This window comes from Austrofundulus limnaeus, unplaced genomic scaffold (assembly GCF_001266775.1).
Source record: "Austrofundulus limnaeus strain Quisiro unplaced genomic scaffold, Austrofundulus_limnaeus-1.0 Scaffold34, whole genome shotgun sequence".
NCBI classification, from domain to species: domain Eukaryota; kingdom Metazoa; phylum Chordata; class Actinopteri; order Cyprinodontiformes; family Rivulidae; genus Austrofundulus; species Austrofundulus limnaeus.
In genome coordinates, this window is record NW_013952436.1 from 2,121,135 (window position 1) to 2,140,446 (window position 19,312).

The following is a 19,312-nucleotide window of genomic DNA, read 5'->3' on the forward strand; positions in this document are numbered from 1 at the left end:
GTGTGTGTGTGTGTGTGTGTGTGTGTGTGTGTGTGTGTGTGTGTGTGTGGTTTTACAGGCTCTTTGTGTTTCTCACAGTTTGAAATGTGCATGTTGGGAGTTTTTACATTTCCTGCAGGATCAACTTCTGCCTGACTGTGAACCTAAACTAGATGGATGAATGAATGAATGAATGAATGAATGAATGAATGAATGAATGAATGAACGAACGAACGAATGAATGAATGAAAAAGGGAGGGGTATATCAATATATTGACTAGCTGCTGAGACTGGATGATTTTCAGCATGACTGGCCTCATCAGTGACTGGCTGACACAGCACTCAGAAGTCAGATTTTTCTCTGGTTCATTAATGCACCATCACTAACCAGCTGCTTCACAGTTACTACAACACTGTTAGATGTTCGTGCCACCTGTAAGGTGTTTAAAAATGGAGTCAGAAGAAGCACAAGCAGTGTCAGATGTTAATGAAAAAAAAGGATTTTCTACAGATATTTGTCTGCTGCTCCTTTTCCTCCTCAGTGCACAGTTGTTTTCCTTTAATAATAATAAGCAACAATAAAAATAAAAAGAATCCCAGCTGCCACTTAAACTGGGACATATTTGACTGGTGCTCTTGRATGTTTTGAGATGTGTAAAACAGAAAAAGAAGGCATGAATTTTTCATTAAAAACATTGTTCTCCTCATTATCTTCTTCAGGAAACGTACTATATTTTATCATCTAATGCTGTTAGCTTTTAGTTAGACCTTCTTGGTACCTGTAGCTCCAGTTTTGCTCACTTCTTKYAAKGAACATATTAGCTTTTACCTAARCCATTTACTACTTTTAYCTACTGTTCTGCTAGTTTTAMGTATAATTSTYTTAATTTTAGCTTTTACATGTCTTTTTTCCTACTTTTATGTAGCCTTTTTGGTTCCTTTGGCTACTGTTATATTATTTTTACCTTAAAGAGCATCTTACATCGTAGATTTAGCTAGTTTTGTTACTTTTAGCTAGAATGTTGTTACTTCTAGCTTTACATTGCTGTTTTGCTGCTTTAGCTTTTGTTCTTCTTGATGTTAGTTTCAGCTTTTTTAAAAATTAGAGTCTTTCAGCGCTCAGCATTTACACTGCATTTTCCCAGAAACTGCAGTTTTCCTATTATTTTTCATTTGGTTTTATTTGTACCAACACCTCTGTCCAATAACACAATAATGCACAGTAATCATATTATTATACTCATACACAGACTTTCAATTCAACCAGGAAGAAGYAAATATTTTGTTTTGTCTGTTGTTAAATACAGTTCTTAGAAATCTGAATCAACTATATTCAGAATCAGAGTCAAAGCTTTTTTGTTCTAAAATGCTCCAATTAGTTAATGTCTGCTTTGAATGTGGTACAAAAATCTAAAAATATTTTCATTACACTTGTRAAAAGAAAACCTGGTCCTACAGATTTTACATTTCATTATAAAATAACTTCCAGTCGACATCCTTTTGTACACAAAACTCATGAATTCAATATGTTTTTACTTGTGATCACATTAACTTGTTGAAAATGGTCAAAACAATTACAATGTGCAGAAAGTGATTTTACATTTTGCATGTTAGTTTAACATGTTTCACCAGTGAAAACATGTAAAATAGAGGTCATGTGGTTTTGTGTAAGAATGTGACAAAACACATGAACAAACACTGCAACGACTTTAACCTCAGAAACATTTCTGGATTAGACAATTTTCCTAAAAAAACATAAAGGTGCAGCTTCTGGGGGTTTTTTTTATCAGTATTTGGTTTTTATCCTCTTACATCAGTTTTGCATTTGTTTGCTGGAGTTCAAGAATAAAAACATCAACAGATAAACAAACTACTTGAAAACACAATTTCAAATTGAATGTAATTTTCTGGTGAGCTCCTCACAAAAGCTTAAAGCACAATAAAAGGTAAGAGGTGATTACACACAATGTTGGAGACATAACTTTTGATGATTATGTTTTTTTAGAGCAAATGTTAAGTCAACACAGTTTCTAAAAGCTGAAAATTATTGTTTAGTCTAAAGTGGAAAGCAGAGAAAGTTCAAATATTAACATTTCTCTCCAACAAATCATTTTTCACATTAAAATACCAAATAACTTCAAACATGAAGTTATTTTGAAATTAAACATATTGTATATTGTGTACTTATATAAAACATTATTTAAACTTATGTGCTTTTCTCTCTTTATTAGGACTGTGTTTTAACCTATTCATTTCTGTAGCTTAATCCTGACCTTAACCTAACTTCTGACTCAAAAATGTTGTTCCACCATATTAGGACTGGTCCTGACGAGGTCAGGGTTTATACTAGAAAATGTCCTACAAAGGTAACAAAAACCAGGTACACGCACAGTTAACGACTTTAGACTGATTTGAAATCATTTCCACGAGACTTAACACCAAATAAAATTACACTAAAACTAATTTATGCCACAAAAAAAGRTTTTTGTTTTATAAAAAACAAACAGACCATAAAATAGTGGTTGATTATTAGTACAGCCATTAATAATCTGCATTATAGCATCTGCTTGTCATGTTTATTCCACTACAGAGCTTGGAATAAATATAACAAGTAAAACTAAAAACTGCAGAGTTTATCACAGTGTCACATCAATCTGAAGCACATTCCATGTTTGCCATCTGCTGGTAAAGTGATTACGCTGATCTCTGCAGTGAGTCAGCATACATTACCCATGTTTACTTTCTCTGTAATGATTCTTACTCAGGGACATAAATTTGGCAGTTCACCGCAGCAATGACTGAACTAAATTCTTCTCCATCCTGAAGGAGTTACTTTCTCATTTTAATGAGAAGCCAGAATAATGAGACAAATACCATTAGAACCACATCAGTCACACTGCTGCTCCAAAGGTAACAGTGTTTGTTTTGTTTGTTTTTTTTACCACCTACCCGTTGTGTGGCTGCGGTGTGCTGGCATGGCCCTGTGAGCGCGCGGTGTTAAGTTTAGGTGAGTAGGCCACAGGTTTAATAACTGGTCCTGAGCAGGCACTAGCACCACCTGCTGCAAACGGCCTCGCCATCTTGTTAATGGTTGAGCTCGGGGCAAAGGAGTACTTTGGCTGAGCAGAAGGCGCAGTAAGCGAGTCCTGCGGAGGTGTGGGAGAAGGGAGAAAATGCAGCACAGGGCACACAACATGCAGTTACACATTTGACACGCTCCAAAAGAATAAAACAAACAAACCAAAAAATTATAATAAAGTTTTGCTCTTGCACAACCCGGTCAAGTCTTTTCAGCCTCTCGAAACAAATGATTACAGCATCCTCCGGCAGCAGAACCAGCAGCAGGTCTGTCAAAGCCCGCGAGGCTTTTCTCTGTGCACACAAGACGTGCTTAAGAAGTGCGGACACTGCTATCTTATTTGTGCTGGCTGTCAGCCAAGGAGTGGCCAAAGTAATCTGCTGCTGCAGTTAAAAATGAAATCGCTCAAAGTGAGAATGTGTCATGTAAAACCCACATCGCTCACTAATGAGATTTCTCACAGAGAATTATGCGTGGACAGCAAAAGTCTGCCTACTAAACTGGAACATTGACTCTGCTTTTGTACGTGCCAGCTGCTTTGCTCGTAACAATGTGCCGCACAAACCAGTTCATGACACTATTGTTCTATGAAAACTGCAATCAGTGGGGCAGAGAGGCAGCCAAAAAGGCTCGACAGAGAAACTGAACYCATCAACACTTATCTGGTATCGGGAATTGTGCAAGGTGCAACAAGACACACACAAAGGCAAATAACTCATTCAGGAAGCCGCTGGTGCTTGACTAAAGCACGCTGCCTGGACAATGTGGGTGATTTAGATGAARTTACACTCAAAACGACACAAAACAATATTTAATCCAATAGTGAGGAAGGACTCAAAGGATGTTTTAAATTCCCTGCGGTCAGGCAGCACACCATGCCAAGTCATCCAGGTGTTCACAAACAGGTGAGCAGATAAACATGGTCTTACCTTCCTGTCTTCACCCGTTTTAGGAGCTCTGAGGAAAAACAAAACAAACAAAATGTTACCATGTTGATTCTTCAAGCTAAAAAAGGCTGATTATTAAATACATGCTAAACTAATTCAAGTTAAAGTAGACATATCGTGATTTTAAATCCTTCTTTTTCACAATGAAATCCTTCACTTCAGGCTAATTCTGTGAAGTAACCATTCAGAAAACATCATAGAGAATAGAAAAAACTGAACAAGTTGAAAATATGACCCAAAAGGAATATAAAGATATCTACGCAGCACCGGGAGAAACAAATTTAACATTTTCTGCACTCCTAAAGACTCCAACAACAACAAAATATACTTAATGGCTAAAAAAAGAAAAGCACCACTCCTGAAACAAAATAGTGACATTTTGTTGGTTTAATACAATCTGCAAAGTCAAAAAACAATCCTTTGATTTCCATTTTACTTATTGTGACATAGCCACAATAGCACAGCTACAGCTGAAAAATTTTTAAGATAACCTGCGTCATTTATGTTTTTGAATTATTCCTTCCAGCATTTTCCATAAGTTTCTGATATGAAATCTTAAGTTGACAATTTCCTTTAATAACGACAGTTTGCATTTGCAGCAGCTACCAGTTTGTGTGTGTGTGTGTGTGGGGGGGGGGGGGGGGTTTGGTCAGGTAAAAAGGCTCAGTTGGGATGGGCACGCTTGTCCACTGATCACTGTACATCGTTCTGCTGCAGAGTGATGTCCTTCTCCCATCAACTAGATCCATGATTATGGTCGCCGGCCATTAAAGAATGGGTCCATCAGGTTCTACACATTTTTATGGATGATATTTTCAGTTTTATTTGAGCCTTTAAGTTTCTCTTTCAAGAGTTTTGACTTTTAAATGACTGTTCAATTCAAATTCAAACGCAATGAGAACACACCCTGAAACTTTCTGTCTGCAGTCTGACATCAGACAGCAGCTGAGTGGCTGTAGGACGCTGATATTATTTTATTGCTCAATAAAGATCTGGGAGCTTTATTTGTTTTAGCTAGCAACAACTTCTGTAAAAACATTACCATAGTGAGTAAATGACAAATGACTAGATGTAGTTCAAATTTAAGGAAATATTTGTTTTAGAAAAATCACACTAGTCAGAAGGCAGCTGTGTAAAGACCCCCCCCCCCTCACCCCAATCACTTCTTTCCTGATTTAAATGTTTTCATAATGACTCTAAATGTGAAATATGGATATTTTGGTATCATTTTACAACCATTCAAAACATAAAATGTAAGAGTAAAAAAAATAAAAAAGAAAAGAATACACAATAGAAAAAAAWTATCTTCATCCTGTAGTTAATGAAGTTCATCTGGAAAATTATTTGCTACATATTTTTCTCGCAGTTTCCAGTTTTCACTTGAAAATTTCTCAGAAATATCACTTGTTGGGACAATAAGGATATTTGATGCCAGTTTTCAGTCTGATAAATTTATAGCTTTGAAATACATCCCAGAGCAGCTTTAATAGATCTGGTTTATTTATATTTTTAAGTCTTTATTTTAAAATTTAAAGTTTTATAAGGCTAAAAAATACAATTAAAACAAAAGAACCGGAGGGGTAATATCTGTATCTCTGACTTATTAAGCTAGCCTCATATTCTTATACGTTACCCATTTAGCCCAAAGTCTTGCATGGGTCCCTGCTTTAGTCCTGAGACAATAGGTCAACTTCTCGACAACGTCTATCCACTGGGCAAAGCTCGGAGGATCGCACTTCAGCCATTTTCCTGTAKCTGCCTTATTGTCTGCAGTTATCAAGATTTTGAAGAGATATGCATCTTCAGTCTGAGATATGGTGTCAGGTATCAAACCCAGGAACATTATTCTCACATCCTTTGCAGTTTTGAAGTCAAATATATCCTCCAAAGTCCTCAGAATTCTGTCTAAAAAAAGGTTGCAGCCTTGTATGTGACCAAAAAAATGTTTATTTCATTTTTAAAAAATTATGCAACTTTTTTTTTGAACACCAAAGGAATCAGTGAGTTTGTTTTCTTTTTGGACACAAACAGCTTCCACAGTTGTATGGAGAACAGAAATTYTCCCGTCCACCCTTCATTAACAAAACAAAATAAAACAAAACAAATAAAATCTAATGTGGGAAACGTTCACCAGTTGGTGGTAGCTGAACTGATGGGAGGAGGTGAGGGTGGGCAGGTGATGATGTGAAGGCTTTGCTGTCTCCCCTGGCTTCAGTAAATTAGTAACGTGAACACGTAGAGACATTTATTATTTATTACATGCTATGACTAACATGGGTGTGTGTGGGGGGCGGAGTTGTATAATGCGAGGGGTAACCTTCTATATTTTACCTAAATTTACAGGCTTTATTTTTTTTCATGATATAACTTCATTATGTTATATTCCACAGACAAAAGACAACAGCAGCATTTTTAAATTATAATAAAACTAGCAAGTTTTATTGTATTAACAATAATGAAAGCTGAGTTCAGGTTAGGATTTCCCTTGTGTTTTTATTTATATTCAGACAGCTGAGACTAAAATGAAATGTTATTTTATTTATGTTTGTGTAGATTTGTGGACTCCAATCCATGCTCACATATCAATAAGCGAGCTGCTCCCATTTAGCAGCTCAACTGGGAGTTATAAATTGTTAAATAAGAAGAGTAAAGTGAGAAGAACGGTGCAAAAAAGTGGTTTAAAAAGTGTGATATTATGTCGTTTGTTAACCTGAACACTAAAACGTTAAAACAACAGACCAGTCTTAACTGAAGTCGTAGAGCCCAAAGTGACTCAGCAACTCATATAAATATTTTCCCACAATAAACATGGAAGCTCTCAGCTTTACGCTGCTGTTAGTTCTAAATATGATCCAGTAAAAAAGCTTTAACAGGGTTAAGCAGGAATGAAACGGCTCTCATTGTTTCAGGCAGCAGAGAAGCCAAACAGCAAAGAGAACTTCCTGTGACAACAAGAAATGCCCCGTCATCGCCTGCTCTACCCTGATAGGGGCACATTAAAGTCAGGAAAACCACAGCACTGAAAAGATAGAAGGAGCAAACTGAAGACGAGGCAAACCCCTCAGTCCGTGTCCATCCTAGTCCAGAATCTGATGAGTCAAGAGTTAGGAGGGATATCAGGAATGTGTGTGAAGGCTGTGTTTGTTTTGGCACAATGAAACGAACAAGATGAAATCACTGTTTCTTGGAAGAAATTAGCTCGCCCCGGGTGAGCTCGACCTGCGCTGGAACGGAATATGAGCGCCGCATGAGATCATTTCCTAACTCATTTCATGGATCACTTAGTTTTGGTTAACACATGCTTGGCCTTCCAAGCAGGCATCAGAAAAAGTCAGAAATTTCACCACAATGAACTCTCCGGTGACCCTAATCAACCCTGAACACAACACAAACACACTGCAGACACATCCCAGTTGGCCGATCACTGATGATGAAATATTAAAAGTCCAGAACAGAACTGTTCCTGTAGGTGTTTTATGTAACTGAATGACTGATGACTTTCATGTAAATGAAAACTTATTGCCTGTWTAGTGACTCAGTCAAATTAACAGAGACTGAGCTGAAATTACATGTGGTAGTGGCTGAGAGCTTACCTCAGCCCATACTCTGAGCACTAACAGATCTCATTAAATCTCACATTACAAAACAATTAATAATTTCTCATAAAAGGATGACCTTAGTTTGAAAGTCAGGCATGAAAGTCTACAGGTGACCTGCATTCCTTCAAGGAGTTCTAGTTTTTATTGTTTTTATTGCATTTCCTTAAGAGAAAAGCTCTGGAAGTTTAAACCTTAACCCCAATACGATCCTTGATCTGAACAAAATGTGACATTAAACCAAACAATAAACTATATCTCCTCACTACACAGCTGTCCTCTCTTGACATAAAGAAGCCGTGGATTGCAGCCAAGACAAGAATAAATAAAACTCATGACAGCTCCTCTATAAAAGGTGTTGCAGGAAAAAATAACTTTTTGCTTTTCTTTTAATATAACAATAGGACACTGTGGGATCAAGAGAAGAAAAGGGATTTATAGGAAGGGAGTCAACCATATTTAAAAACAAAAAAAATAATGTTTATGAAATAAGTTTACAATAGCTGAACTCAGCGAGATGAGAAATGAGGGAAAAACAGGATGAAGGAAAATGTTTCTTTTTTATTGGTATCCAAACAATAACCATAACCTAATGAAATGCAGCTAAAAGCAGTGAAGAAATAAGRAGACCTGTTTAACATGTTCTGCTGTTGAGCAGGGTTCGACAAATCCTACTGCCCGACTGCTCGGGGCAGGTAAAACTCATAGTCGGGCAGGTGGGTGTGTCCCGATGCCTGCCCGACCGGGCAGGTAAACAATTTCTTTTATTTTTTATAGGGACATTTATTTGAAATATTCTGAAGAAATATAGTGTTTTAAAACATGTATYAAAAGAATAAATCCRCAAAATTTTCCCCTCCCCWGTAGAAAAGTTACATCGTGCCYTCGTGTCGCAGGATTATTTCKTCCCTCCCTCCTGCTGCACGTCGCGCAGAGCGAAGCTTTAACAACCGTAGTTTTTTCACACCCAAGTTGTTGGAGAAAAAACTTGTTTTTTATGTATTGTTACCCACWGAGATGATAAAAACATGTGGACGTTCGTTCAGTCATTAATCCATCTTGCTAATGTCAGCTTTTGCTCTGAGAGCGCAGCGCAGCAGAGGGTCAGTTCAATAGGCTCACTGTATGGCAGGCCGATATTGCATTTATTTGGCTTCACCACHCTTACATTCCAGTTATCTGAAATTGTTTTATGACTAAATWAGACAMATTAGTTATTTAGGATAAATAATAAAATGTTTTATTTTATTATTTTGTTTTGTTTACTTGTTTTTTTTAAACTTGGAGATTTTTCCAGCTTGAGCTTGTTTGTTTGTTGAAGTTGATTTTTGAAAATATATGATAGAGTTTTTACTTCACTCTGCACCCTTTTAATTCAGAGTAGGATTTACTTTTTTAATGGTGTACATCGATTGTTTTGTTTTTATAAATGAAAGAAACAAACAAATAAATAGACATCTCTTAATATATTTTGACAATTCAAAATACCTATTTAAGATATCTCTAATTATATTCTGACTAGTATAAATTATGTCAGATTTATCATTAAGTTGTATGGAGACTCCAGTTCAAGATATCTTAAATGTATCTTTAGATTTGAGATAGACTATATAAGAGTCAATGAATGCAAATTTCAGACTTTTTCATGTTCAGTAAATTGTATTTAAAACAAAGCTGCTGCTGTTGATTATTCTGTTTTTATAAGCAGCCCTCCTAAGGCCAGTACTCAAGGGGAAACACTGGAAAGATCTAAAAAAGTTTTTGAAGATGTTTTTGATAAAACAATTGACTGACTGTTAGTGACTCAGTCTGCAATGTTTGCATCTGCTAAATCAGATGTCATCTTATGTGCCTCTGTATAACCATGTTAATGTTTTTGTAGTGCAAATACAGTACACATTTTTCTTATATTTTATCAAATTTTGAACAATTTTGTTTCGGGCAAGTAACCTTTCATGTCAGGCAGGTAACATTTTTAGTCACCTGCCCGAGTTTTTCGCAAAACTGCAATGGAAACACTTTTTTTGCATTACGGGAGTCACGTGATCAACAACCGGCTGTTTCTACTGGCGAAAAAGATGACGACGAAGAAGACAACAGGAAGTAGAAGTAYTAGTAGTAATATCACAGAAATAGTATAAAATAGTAAACTCACCGACTACAATTTCCCAAGAACACAGCYTACGTAGACACTCCCAAGTAGGGGCTTGTCGCTGGAAAGCCTCGATAAGACGCCGATGTCTCCTCTGATGATGAGCTCTAGTGTCGCGGTAGCAACATGCTATATGTTTACATCCATTGCCGCCATGTTTGTGATGACTTATCGCGAGAACAAACATATTCACGCATGACTTTAATAGAATTTCTTACTTAATGGAAACACCGCAGTTGCGAAACTGTTTTTTCGATTAACAGAATATCGACAAAGTTTTGCACATATTTGTAGTGGAAACGCAGCTACAGTTACATAGATTTCTGTGGTTATTTGCATGAGAAAAAGCAGCGGCGGCAGCTTGCTGTAGCAGTTCTGTTGTAATCTGGAGACTTCTGTCAGGATTATCCTAACTTTTCTTCTGGAATAACTGTGTAATCCTGAACTCATGGTGGTTTTAAGCTCTAACTAGGCTTTAGCTTGTTAACACGTCAGAATTAAACTCCAAACTGAGGATGTTTAACGGGCCATCTACAACAGGTAAGATATTAAATATTTATAGTGTCTCTACAGAACCCTATCTCAAACTATCTTAACTCTCTCTTCAGTACATCTCAAAGTGAAATCTATAACTCAGTTGCTCTGATTATATTAGGTGCAAAGCAGAATCTCTAAAGCTCAAACTATTTAAAGCAGTAACAGCTCTGCTTTCTGGGAGGACTTTAAATATCCCACAGCTGTTCTCACAAACTAAGTGAACAAAGATGATGTGTAAGAAATTAAAAAGCCAAGTCTCTTGGCAGGCAACAATGAGGTGAATGCGATAACGCAGCTTTACTCCCATTACTTACGAGGATCAAAAAATCAAAATGAGTCCCACGGCAGCAGAAAACTCATCTTTATTATTTTGCAAGTCGATATCTCTTTTTCACCTTCTCTGGGTTTGAAATCTCTTTTCTTTTTCATAATCAAACACTGATGACTTTTTTTTTCTATTGTTCAGAGASACTTTGTCAAGAAACTCTGGCAGTACGTATTTGAGCAGGTACAAGTGCTGCCTGTAGGAGGGCTATTCAGTGCTAATTAAAAGATCTCCTGGCCCAGAAATAAAGATGGACTGCTTTAATCAGAGGAAAATGTCTTTGGTTTCATTTTGAAGCTCAGGCACAATGAAACGTACCCAGGGTACCTCTGAGAATGACTCATTTGAAAAGAATAAAGCCCAGTGTTTCATGCTAACAGCAGTTGGCATGCTGAGGAAAATATTAGTGTCATAAGTTAACAGAATTCAGTGTGTGTACTTAGCTTTGTTAAAAGATTCATAATATTAATATTTTTTTGGCTCTTTTCACAAAATTCTATTGAAACCTGTCTGGTAGACATTTAAACATTCTGCTGGTCAACAAATAAAAAGAACAAAAATAATCAAAAACCACCTCTCTGACAGAAATGAACACTTTTACAAGTGAATTAAATATGAAGTAAAACTAAGTTTGAGTTAAAACTACTCTTTGCCTTGGGCGAAATGAAATAGGACTCTGTTACGATAAAAYTATTTTGCAACCATCTGTCATATAAGGGAGTATTTCAAGGACTTTATGATATCTCATCTTGTCCAAATGAAATGAAGGAAAGTATGTGCACTGCAGGGATTTATGCTCCTGTGTGCATGAGATAAAAGTACAATTTTGTTGCATCACGCACCGCCAGACAACCTACCTGCTGAGGCTGAGGGTCAGGGAGTCTGTTGCCGCTCTAATCTTGTTTTGTGCTTCCACATGGGTCATTTCCTCAGCATTGGTGTCACTGATTGAGACCACCCAGTCTCCCACCCCAACTCCGGCCTGAGCTGCCTTCCCACCCGGAGTAAGCTGTGGGAAAAAAAAAACAGGGATTCTGTCAGAGGGGTTATCTGAAAAGGTTTAACAGGAAATTATAGGAGGATTAAATAAAACCTGTTTTTAAAGCTCAGGATGCAGAGGTGCAACTTTAGTATTGCCAAAAATCCCACTGCTGATTATAGTTGTAATCATTCAATATAAAAAATTACATAAAATACGCATTTTCATATGCTTTACAACACTTCAGAGAAATTAGATTACTTCTTTTTTCCAGCACGTCAGAACACTCACACAACCATATTTAGGCTTGAAAGTCACTTGAAGTTAATGAAGTTACTTCAACACTAAAACTTTTGGATAATTGAATCACTGGAATGTTTTTTTTAATAAATAATCCAGTCTTAAAAAGCATATTGTTTTAGTAAGACACATAATGTGACCCATGCTGGCAAAATGAGTCACAATGAGACATTTCTCAATATTAAAATAGTTTTATTTTCAAATTCACCACTTTAAAAGCTTCAAAAATAATTGAGTAGTTAGTTGAAATTTGGACATTTTGCATTAATACCTCTTAAAAGTTTGATATGACAAAAAAGTAACAGAACTTCTTTAGTTTTTTTTTTCAGTGGATTTTTTTTAAATAGGTTTAAAAGATAACTGTTATAAAACACATTTTAAGAGTATTTTGACCAATTTAGGTACCTTTTCTTGGCCCAAAAGATTATTGAAAATATCAAACTGATAAAAACATTACAGATGTAGTGAACATCTGTCTCTTTGAACAGATTGATGAGTATTTATAATGCCAGAGTAATTTAATTAAGCCCCCAAATTTCCCCAATAATTTAAAAGAGAGTTGGTACTTCTAGGTGTAATGTTTCCAAACATTTCGATTCACTTTTGAGAGGGAAAACATTACAAATTTGTAACAAAGAAATAAAAAAAAATTATTGAACAAACAGAAAACAGTTTTGTCCAGTTATGTCTTAAAAATATAAAAAAACACATTTAAAAAGAGACTGAGTCCTTAAAATTGTCAATCACTGTGCTATCTAAACGTCTAAACTATCAAAGTCATGTTTGTTTTGTCTCTGCTGCAGGGTCTGTTCACACCTAATAATTAACCTGAGGGGTCTGTCTGCGCCTTCACTCAGCGGCACCGAGAACAGCCGTCATAAGGTCATCATGATGTCATTAGTCTGCAGCACATGATTTACTGCAGATGTGACTCCCGACTGGAAGAGAAATGTCTGATAGCTGCAAACAAGGCCCAGATGTTCCCATTAGTCACACCATTTACAGAAACGAGTCATCTACCTTTTTATTTTCTCTGACAGGTAAGTCACTGATTGACAAAAGAATGACGTCATCGTGTGGGGCTGGCAGACGGGCTGCAGGTATATTAGTCAGAGGTCGYCGTCTACAGGAAGAACCCAACATATGACTTTGTGCATGTGAACATATAACCCTGTCTGCCTCTAATAAACAGATCAGAGATGTTGGATCATGAATAGTGAGAGCTTAGTCAGCTTAGCAGCGCAGCTTAACAAAACCAGAGACTTGTGTCAATTTAATACTCATAACTAGAGAACAAAGTGTTCAGCAGCAGAAAGTGATCAGGAGTCAGAATTTCTGTCTCCCCCCCAAAAAAAATCTAATTACTCTCTGATGTCACAGATCTTAGTTCATCAAAAGCTCAGAGACTCAGCAGCGCAGTCAATAGTTTTACACCATGTTCCTGCTAAGATATCACACTCGCTGCTTAGATTTTAACATTAAAGACAGATGTTTGTGTGAGAAGGGGACGAAACACAGTCTGGGAACTGATGACAGCTCAGGATGAACAAAACTATCTTTGGCACTCCGAAAAGAGATTAGGACAAATTAGAAAACATGCCAAAGTTTAAAAACTGAAGAAGTGTACTGCTCAGAGCATTTTAATTAGCTCATGTTCAAACATTATTTATTAACTTTTGACTTTAATGTCACATTTAACTAATTTTACACYAGAAAAACAAAATAAGACATTGAAACTAAACCACTCCGTTCCTAAGCAGGCAAATCCATCCAATCAGGAACAATACAAAGTGACGTGCTCCTGCTTTATATTTTACAGGAGTTGAACGTGTGGATCAACCTGAGGTGTGGGTTTCATAAAGACAGTGCCGTAGTTATCTGTTTTTCCTTATTAGGTTCATTTTTAGGTTCAAAAAAATGTATATTCTGAGATTATTAGAATGAGATCAGACAACCACAACAGCCATGTCAGCTGATGGTCCAAACTGGTGAAGCACAAGTCAGGTGTTCATTCTGTGTTTGGGTTTATTCCAATCTATCTACGAGACTTTAAGTAAAGCTGACATCTACTTTAGAAGTCAGAATAACGTCACACCCAACTTACCCATATTTCAGCTTCAACTCGAAAAACCTGTAGGATTTGCTAATTGTTGTGCAAACYATAACGATTATAARGCAAGATCAATGTTCYGATGATAACGATGTGCTTTTCTGTGCATTCAAACSCTGCTCCTTCAAGTTCTCTAATCGAGGTTGTGCAGCTGATTTAACGAGATACAAACCAACAAAAGACAAAATAAAAAGTTAAGTATTGCAGCAATCACAGCTTTTCATGCACAGTACAGCCATGATGGATTTTGAGGTAAGGGTTCGAGAGGACTCCATTTTTTTTCAAGCCACATTTCAGATTTGGGATGGAAAAGTACGATGTCTTTCAACTCAAGACATAAAACAATTGAAGTTAGTGGCAGGATAATGTCGGTCGGTAAGTAAAGGAATAAAGAAACACCTGGACTAGCATTGGCACTTTTCAAGCTGCTTGAGGTTTTGCAACTCTGCAGTCCTTTTACACAAATACACACATACTAAGGTCAGCTGAACACTCAAAGTTGGCCTCTTTACATTGTACTGCTGACATCTAAAAATACAGAATATACAGGTCTTGAGATGAAGAATTGTATATTTCATGAGCGTGTGTGTGTGGTTTGTATTGATGGACACAGACACCTGGGCTTCTGGCTCAGGTTCAGAGTGCAGCTGCTCCCTCACTTGAGAAGGCAGCAGTTAAAGTTGCTGCGCTCAGACCTTTGGTTTGGTTAGYGGCGGACAGAAACCCTAAACCTGCCTCGTCCTCCCCGCCTCACATCAATACAGGGAAGGACGCAGGAAAACATGCACTTGTTCTTGCAACACATTTTGGCGTGCGTCACAATTACCGGGGGTTTAGCGCAGTAGCTTAGTTGCAGAGATGACTTCTGGACCTGCAGGTTCTGCATGTTTAACATTACTTTGTGTAGATATTACTCAAACAGAATTCATGGCGAGCCATTTGTTCAGCTTCTTGTGTTGGGCTGTCCACATTTCCTAGGCTTTACGTGGTTGGCCTAACGGTTCGTGTGCTGTTTAAAGTGCTTTGGCAGAGAGCAGCAGCAGAACTGTTTTAGTATGCTATCACATTTCAAAGCTTTAGCCAACCTTTCTGAATACATCATACTACACGCACCTTTGAAGCAACATTACAGGTGATCCAGTGCCTTGCATTTATTCTCAGAAGGCTGTGCACGATTTTGGTTATAATGCGCCAAAGTTTATCAACAGCTGCTGATATACAGGCTYTGTTACTTTGCACCATCTCAGTTTTATTCTTTCCAGGGCTATTTGGGGGCTGAGAGACTTTCTGTCCTTACATCACTCACATGGCACAGCTGATGCAAAGCCATAAATATCACTCTGAGAAATAGAAAACCAAACCTGCAAGTATGTGATTTCTCCCCTGTGCCCCCCCCCATAATGACTGCAGTGGAGCACCATACACTAACTAACCTTAAAACACTGCCCACAACACACAATGTATCTGATGAGAAGAAAAGCCTCCATGGCTAATCTATCAGAACAAACTGAATTATTAAAAAAAACTCTAACAAGGCTGCATTTCTCACGGTTTGTGTGAGAGAGAGAGTTCCAGAAATGAAGCAATAGATGGCATTCAAGTCTGAGAAAAACACAGAGAAAGAGAAACTTAAGCCTGTGACACAGCCAGCTGTGAACCAGAGAGGTTTTAGACATTTTTCTCCTTGCTTATTGGTGTGACGTCATTTCTAAAGTTCTCCTGAACTCTGATGTCAGTGGTGAGGCATGTGTTTGTTGATAGAAACCAGGTGGTGTAATTGTAGCATAATGATGTGCAATGGTAAGAGGTTTGTGCCAGATATTTGTTAGAATTTCTCAATTTGGAAACAACAGATCCGACTGAACCAGAATCGTCACCAATAGTTTCTGTCTGTTCTCTAAAAACAGAAAGCTAGAGCAGGAACTCAGCTGGACACCAGTGGGCTTTTTTTTAGATGTTTTAAAGATGATTAAAGACTGAATGTATTAAACCTAATCTCCAAATTAAAGGTACTTCAGCCCAAATCAGAGTCCCAATGAAAGATAATTTTAATAATCAGTATGAGGTTCACTGAGTACACCTCAATGTTTGATCCCCCATAATTAACAAGCCAACATAAAAACACAAAGATATTTCTAAACCACTGAAGCTACTTCTTTTTTATTATGTCACTGATGATATACACTCAGAACACAATTTTCTTGCARAACATATTAATAAGAAAACTCCTGCATTAATCAAAAAGATGCAGAGATTAATAGAAACTTCATTCACCATTTAMAGCTGTAATAACATTAATCTGGACTGTGAAAACCTTAGGACTAAATGTTTTAGGAGACGTACTTCAATAAAGACTAAATGTGAATCTTTATCTGGTTTATGGAAAATGTGATGCAAAATAGCTGTAGTCTCTTTAAATCCCAAGAAACACTAAATTCTCTATGCTGATCAAAATGCCTGCAGAGCTGTAAACAACTGATGTTGAACCAACCCAGTCTCATTATCGTGGCATAAAATCTGACCTCCTGTCAGAGTTTGAAAGCTGGAAGTATTGTACAAGGTGTCCTTGATGAAACGCCATGTAATATCTCCCACCAGGAACAAAAWCGCCGCCTTATTAATGAGCAACAAAGTCCCAGAGGTGAGTGGGGATCACAGTTTGCGTTCATTGCAAATGCTGTGTGACAGTTTCCCACTGTTTCTATTTTATGTTTAAAAAGTAAAGAAAAGCAGCTGGGTCCAATGTAGAACAGCGATATTAAATCAAAAGTCGGGAATCTTTTTTTCAGGTGATGAATGAAAACATATCCCGCTAAGCCGCCAAAATTTATTTTTCCATTTCCATTCGCAGTGAGTTAAAAGTAACGGTCATCACTCCTCTGATCTCACCGGGAGACTATTCCTCCGAGAGCGCAGAGGTTCATCTTTTGGATATGAAAAGTGAGCGTGGAAGAGACAGACGCAGAGGGGAMACAAAGAGGATTGACTGTTGGCAGAGGTGGGGTGGATATGAGAAAAATCTCTGGAATGCTGAGAAAGCACGGCTCCCTGAGCTTGCAGAGAGGGACAGGGGAAACAAGCATTTGTGGAGCTCAGAAACCAACTAAACTCAGAGAAAAAAACAAGCTGGGGAGAGACAACTTTCCTAATCAATGCAAAGTTCATCAGAAAACCTTCTTGCAGTCCATCAAACAGAAGGCAAACGATGAAATATAAAGTTATTCTTGGCGTTACGATCTACCGTCTTTCACGTCCAGTTTCAAACAGAGCTAATCATAATCTAATCTCCACTGAAGAAAAAAAATGTATTGAACTTTCAGAAGTTATTGCTTGCTATCTCTCTGTCTCACTGAGATACTAAAAGCCTTTTCTTCTGTCACTCCACATGTTCTTCATTTTGTAATGGCTTTTAACTTACTGTCTGCGTGGAGATTCTTATCTCATCAGCCACAAGGCACAAAGGGATAATAGACCACCCACTAAAATTCATCTATTGTAAGCCTTATAAGTATAGACCAGACTTTTCTTCTTGTTACTAAGGAATACTGCATAACTGAGGCTTATTTCTTCTTGTTRGGCTTTTTCTATCCTRCYTCCYTTTGTCCYTTTTCTGCCGCTTATCCAMGGTCGGMTCGCGGGGGCAGCAGCCTAAGCAGAGAGACCCAGACTTCCRTCTACCCAGACACTTGGGCCAGCTCATCRGGGGGAATCCCAAGGCGTTCCCAGGCCAGCCGAGAAACATAGTCCCTCCAGCGTGTCCTGGGTCTTCCTCTGGGCCTCCTCCCAGTGGGACARGCCCAGAACCCCTCACCAGGGAGGCATCCAGGAGGCATCCTWACCAGATGAACCACCTCAACTGGCTCCTCTCGACGTGGAGGAGCGGCTGCTCTACTCTGAGTCCCTCCTGGATGACTGAGCTTCTCACCCTATCTCTAAGGGAGAGCCCAGACACCCCGCAGAGGAAACTCATTTCGGCCGCTTGTATCCACGATCTTGTTCTTTCGGTCATTACCCAAAGTTCGTGACCATAGATGAGGATAGGAACGTAGACCGACTGGTAAACTGAGAGCTTTGCCTTCTGGCTCAGCTCTTGCTTCAGCACAACATTTTTCTATCCTCTGCAACGATGGGAATTCACTGTCCTTTCTTTTTTGACAATCATGATGCAAACCAAGAATGAAATATTTTTAACTCCTGTCTCTGACTGAAGTGGGGGAAAAATAAATGTATAAAGTTTTCTCTTTGTTTTGTTTTCTATTTTCAAAGATTGGGYGCAATTTATAATAGTTAGATGACAGTAGAAAATTTAAACCAACAATCCGTCAGTGAAGAAAATATTCAAGTGTCTGGAGACAAACGAACTTCCTACATTTGTAGTTTTGGAGTATAACCTTGTCTACAAGACAGATTCATTGGTATTCACCCTGAAGTGCGAGCTTGCCTGTCCAGAATGAAATTTATTTAAGCCAGCATCGCTTTGCCCGCCTTCTAAATATTCCTGTTTCCCACATGGGGGCAATTCATCAAATAATGTTTGTAAAACGATTTGGTCTTTTGTAGACAAAGGAAGATCTTGGTTGTCACAAACCCAAAAGGAGAAGCGTTGTGCTTCTGACTGAGACGTCTTCCAGAGAGCAGAGCAAATGTAAGACATGTACTGACACGGACGGTGATAACTGCTGCCATCGCCACAGGATTACATCAGCTAAACACACACACCATGATGAGACGCTACTTGCAACAGACTGAAGACGCTGTGTGCCAGATTAATCAAAGAAACACGTAATGCAGTATTTGACAGCTGGGATTTGTTTCTGTTCTGACTGGAGAAAAGAGGGCTTCACCATGTAGGGTCTAAAACCAATTTCTATCTTGGTTAAAGGTAACTGAATAAAACTGATACTGTCTTCCATCTGAATGTCAGTGAAAACCTCACAAATAAAAATGATTTGTTGATGAAATGGCAGGCTGCAATGAAGGAATTATTTTACGTGTGCGACTGTGCACTCAGGTGTGGCTCCGAGTTTGAGCACTGCACTTATAAGGCCTGGAAAAAAGTCATCTGCTAAACAGCAACCGTAGTTTATAAAAGTGCATTCTGTGGAGGAAGAGGTGACTAACAGAAAAAGGGGGAAGTGTTTTTGGACAAAAGAAGGCGTCTAGTGTTTGGTGTAAACATGTCAGGACTGGCCGCTTGTGGTTTGGGATATGCAACGTAAGAAGATGGTGTAACATAAAAATACATCATAGTTTGCAGACGATGCTCGTATTCTGRAGGGTTCACTGCCTGGTCACCAAGCTGGTCATC

At 38.0% G+C, this 19,312-nt stretch overlaps 1 protein-coding gene across 2 annotated transcripts in view; it reads right to left on the reverse strand.

Moving 5' to 3' along the window:
* pdlim7 (PDZ and LIM domain 7) overlaps positions 1-19,312 on the reverse strand; it is a 39,676-nt gene that overhangs the window by 15,928 nt on the left and 4,436 nt on the right. For both annotated transcript variants that reach the window (XM_014006105.1, XM_014006106.1), the window contains exons 3-5: positions 11,473-11,624; positions 3,988-4,015; positions 2,929-3,125 (exon numbers count right to left, since the gene is read on the reverse strand). In XM_014006105.1, coding sequence (XP_013861559.1) covers positions 2,929-3,125; positions 3,988-4,015; positions 11,473-11,624 — 377 coding nt within the window. The remainder of the gene's footprint in view (positions 1-2,928; positions 3,126-3,987; positions 4,016-11,472; positions 11,625-19,312) is intronic.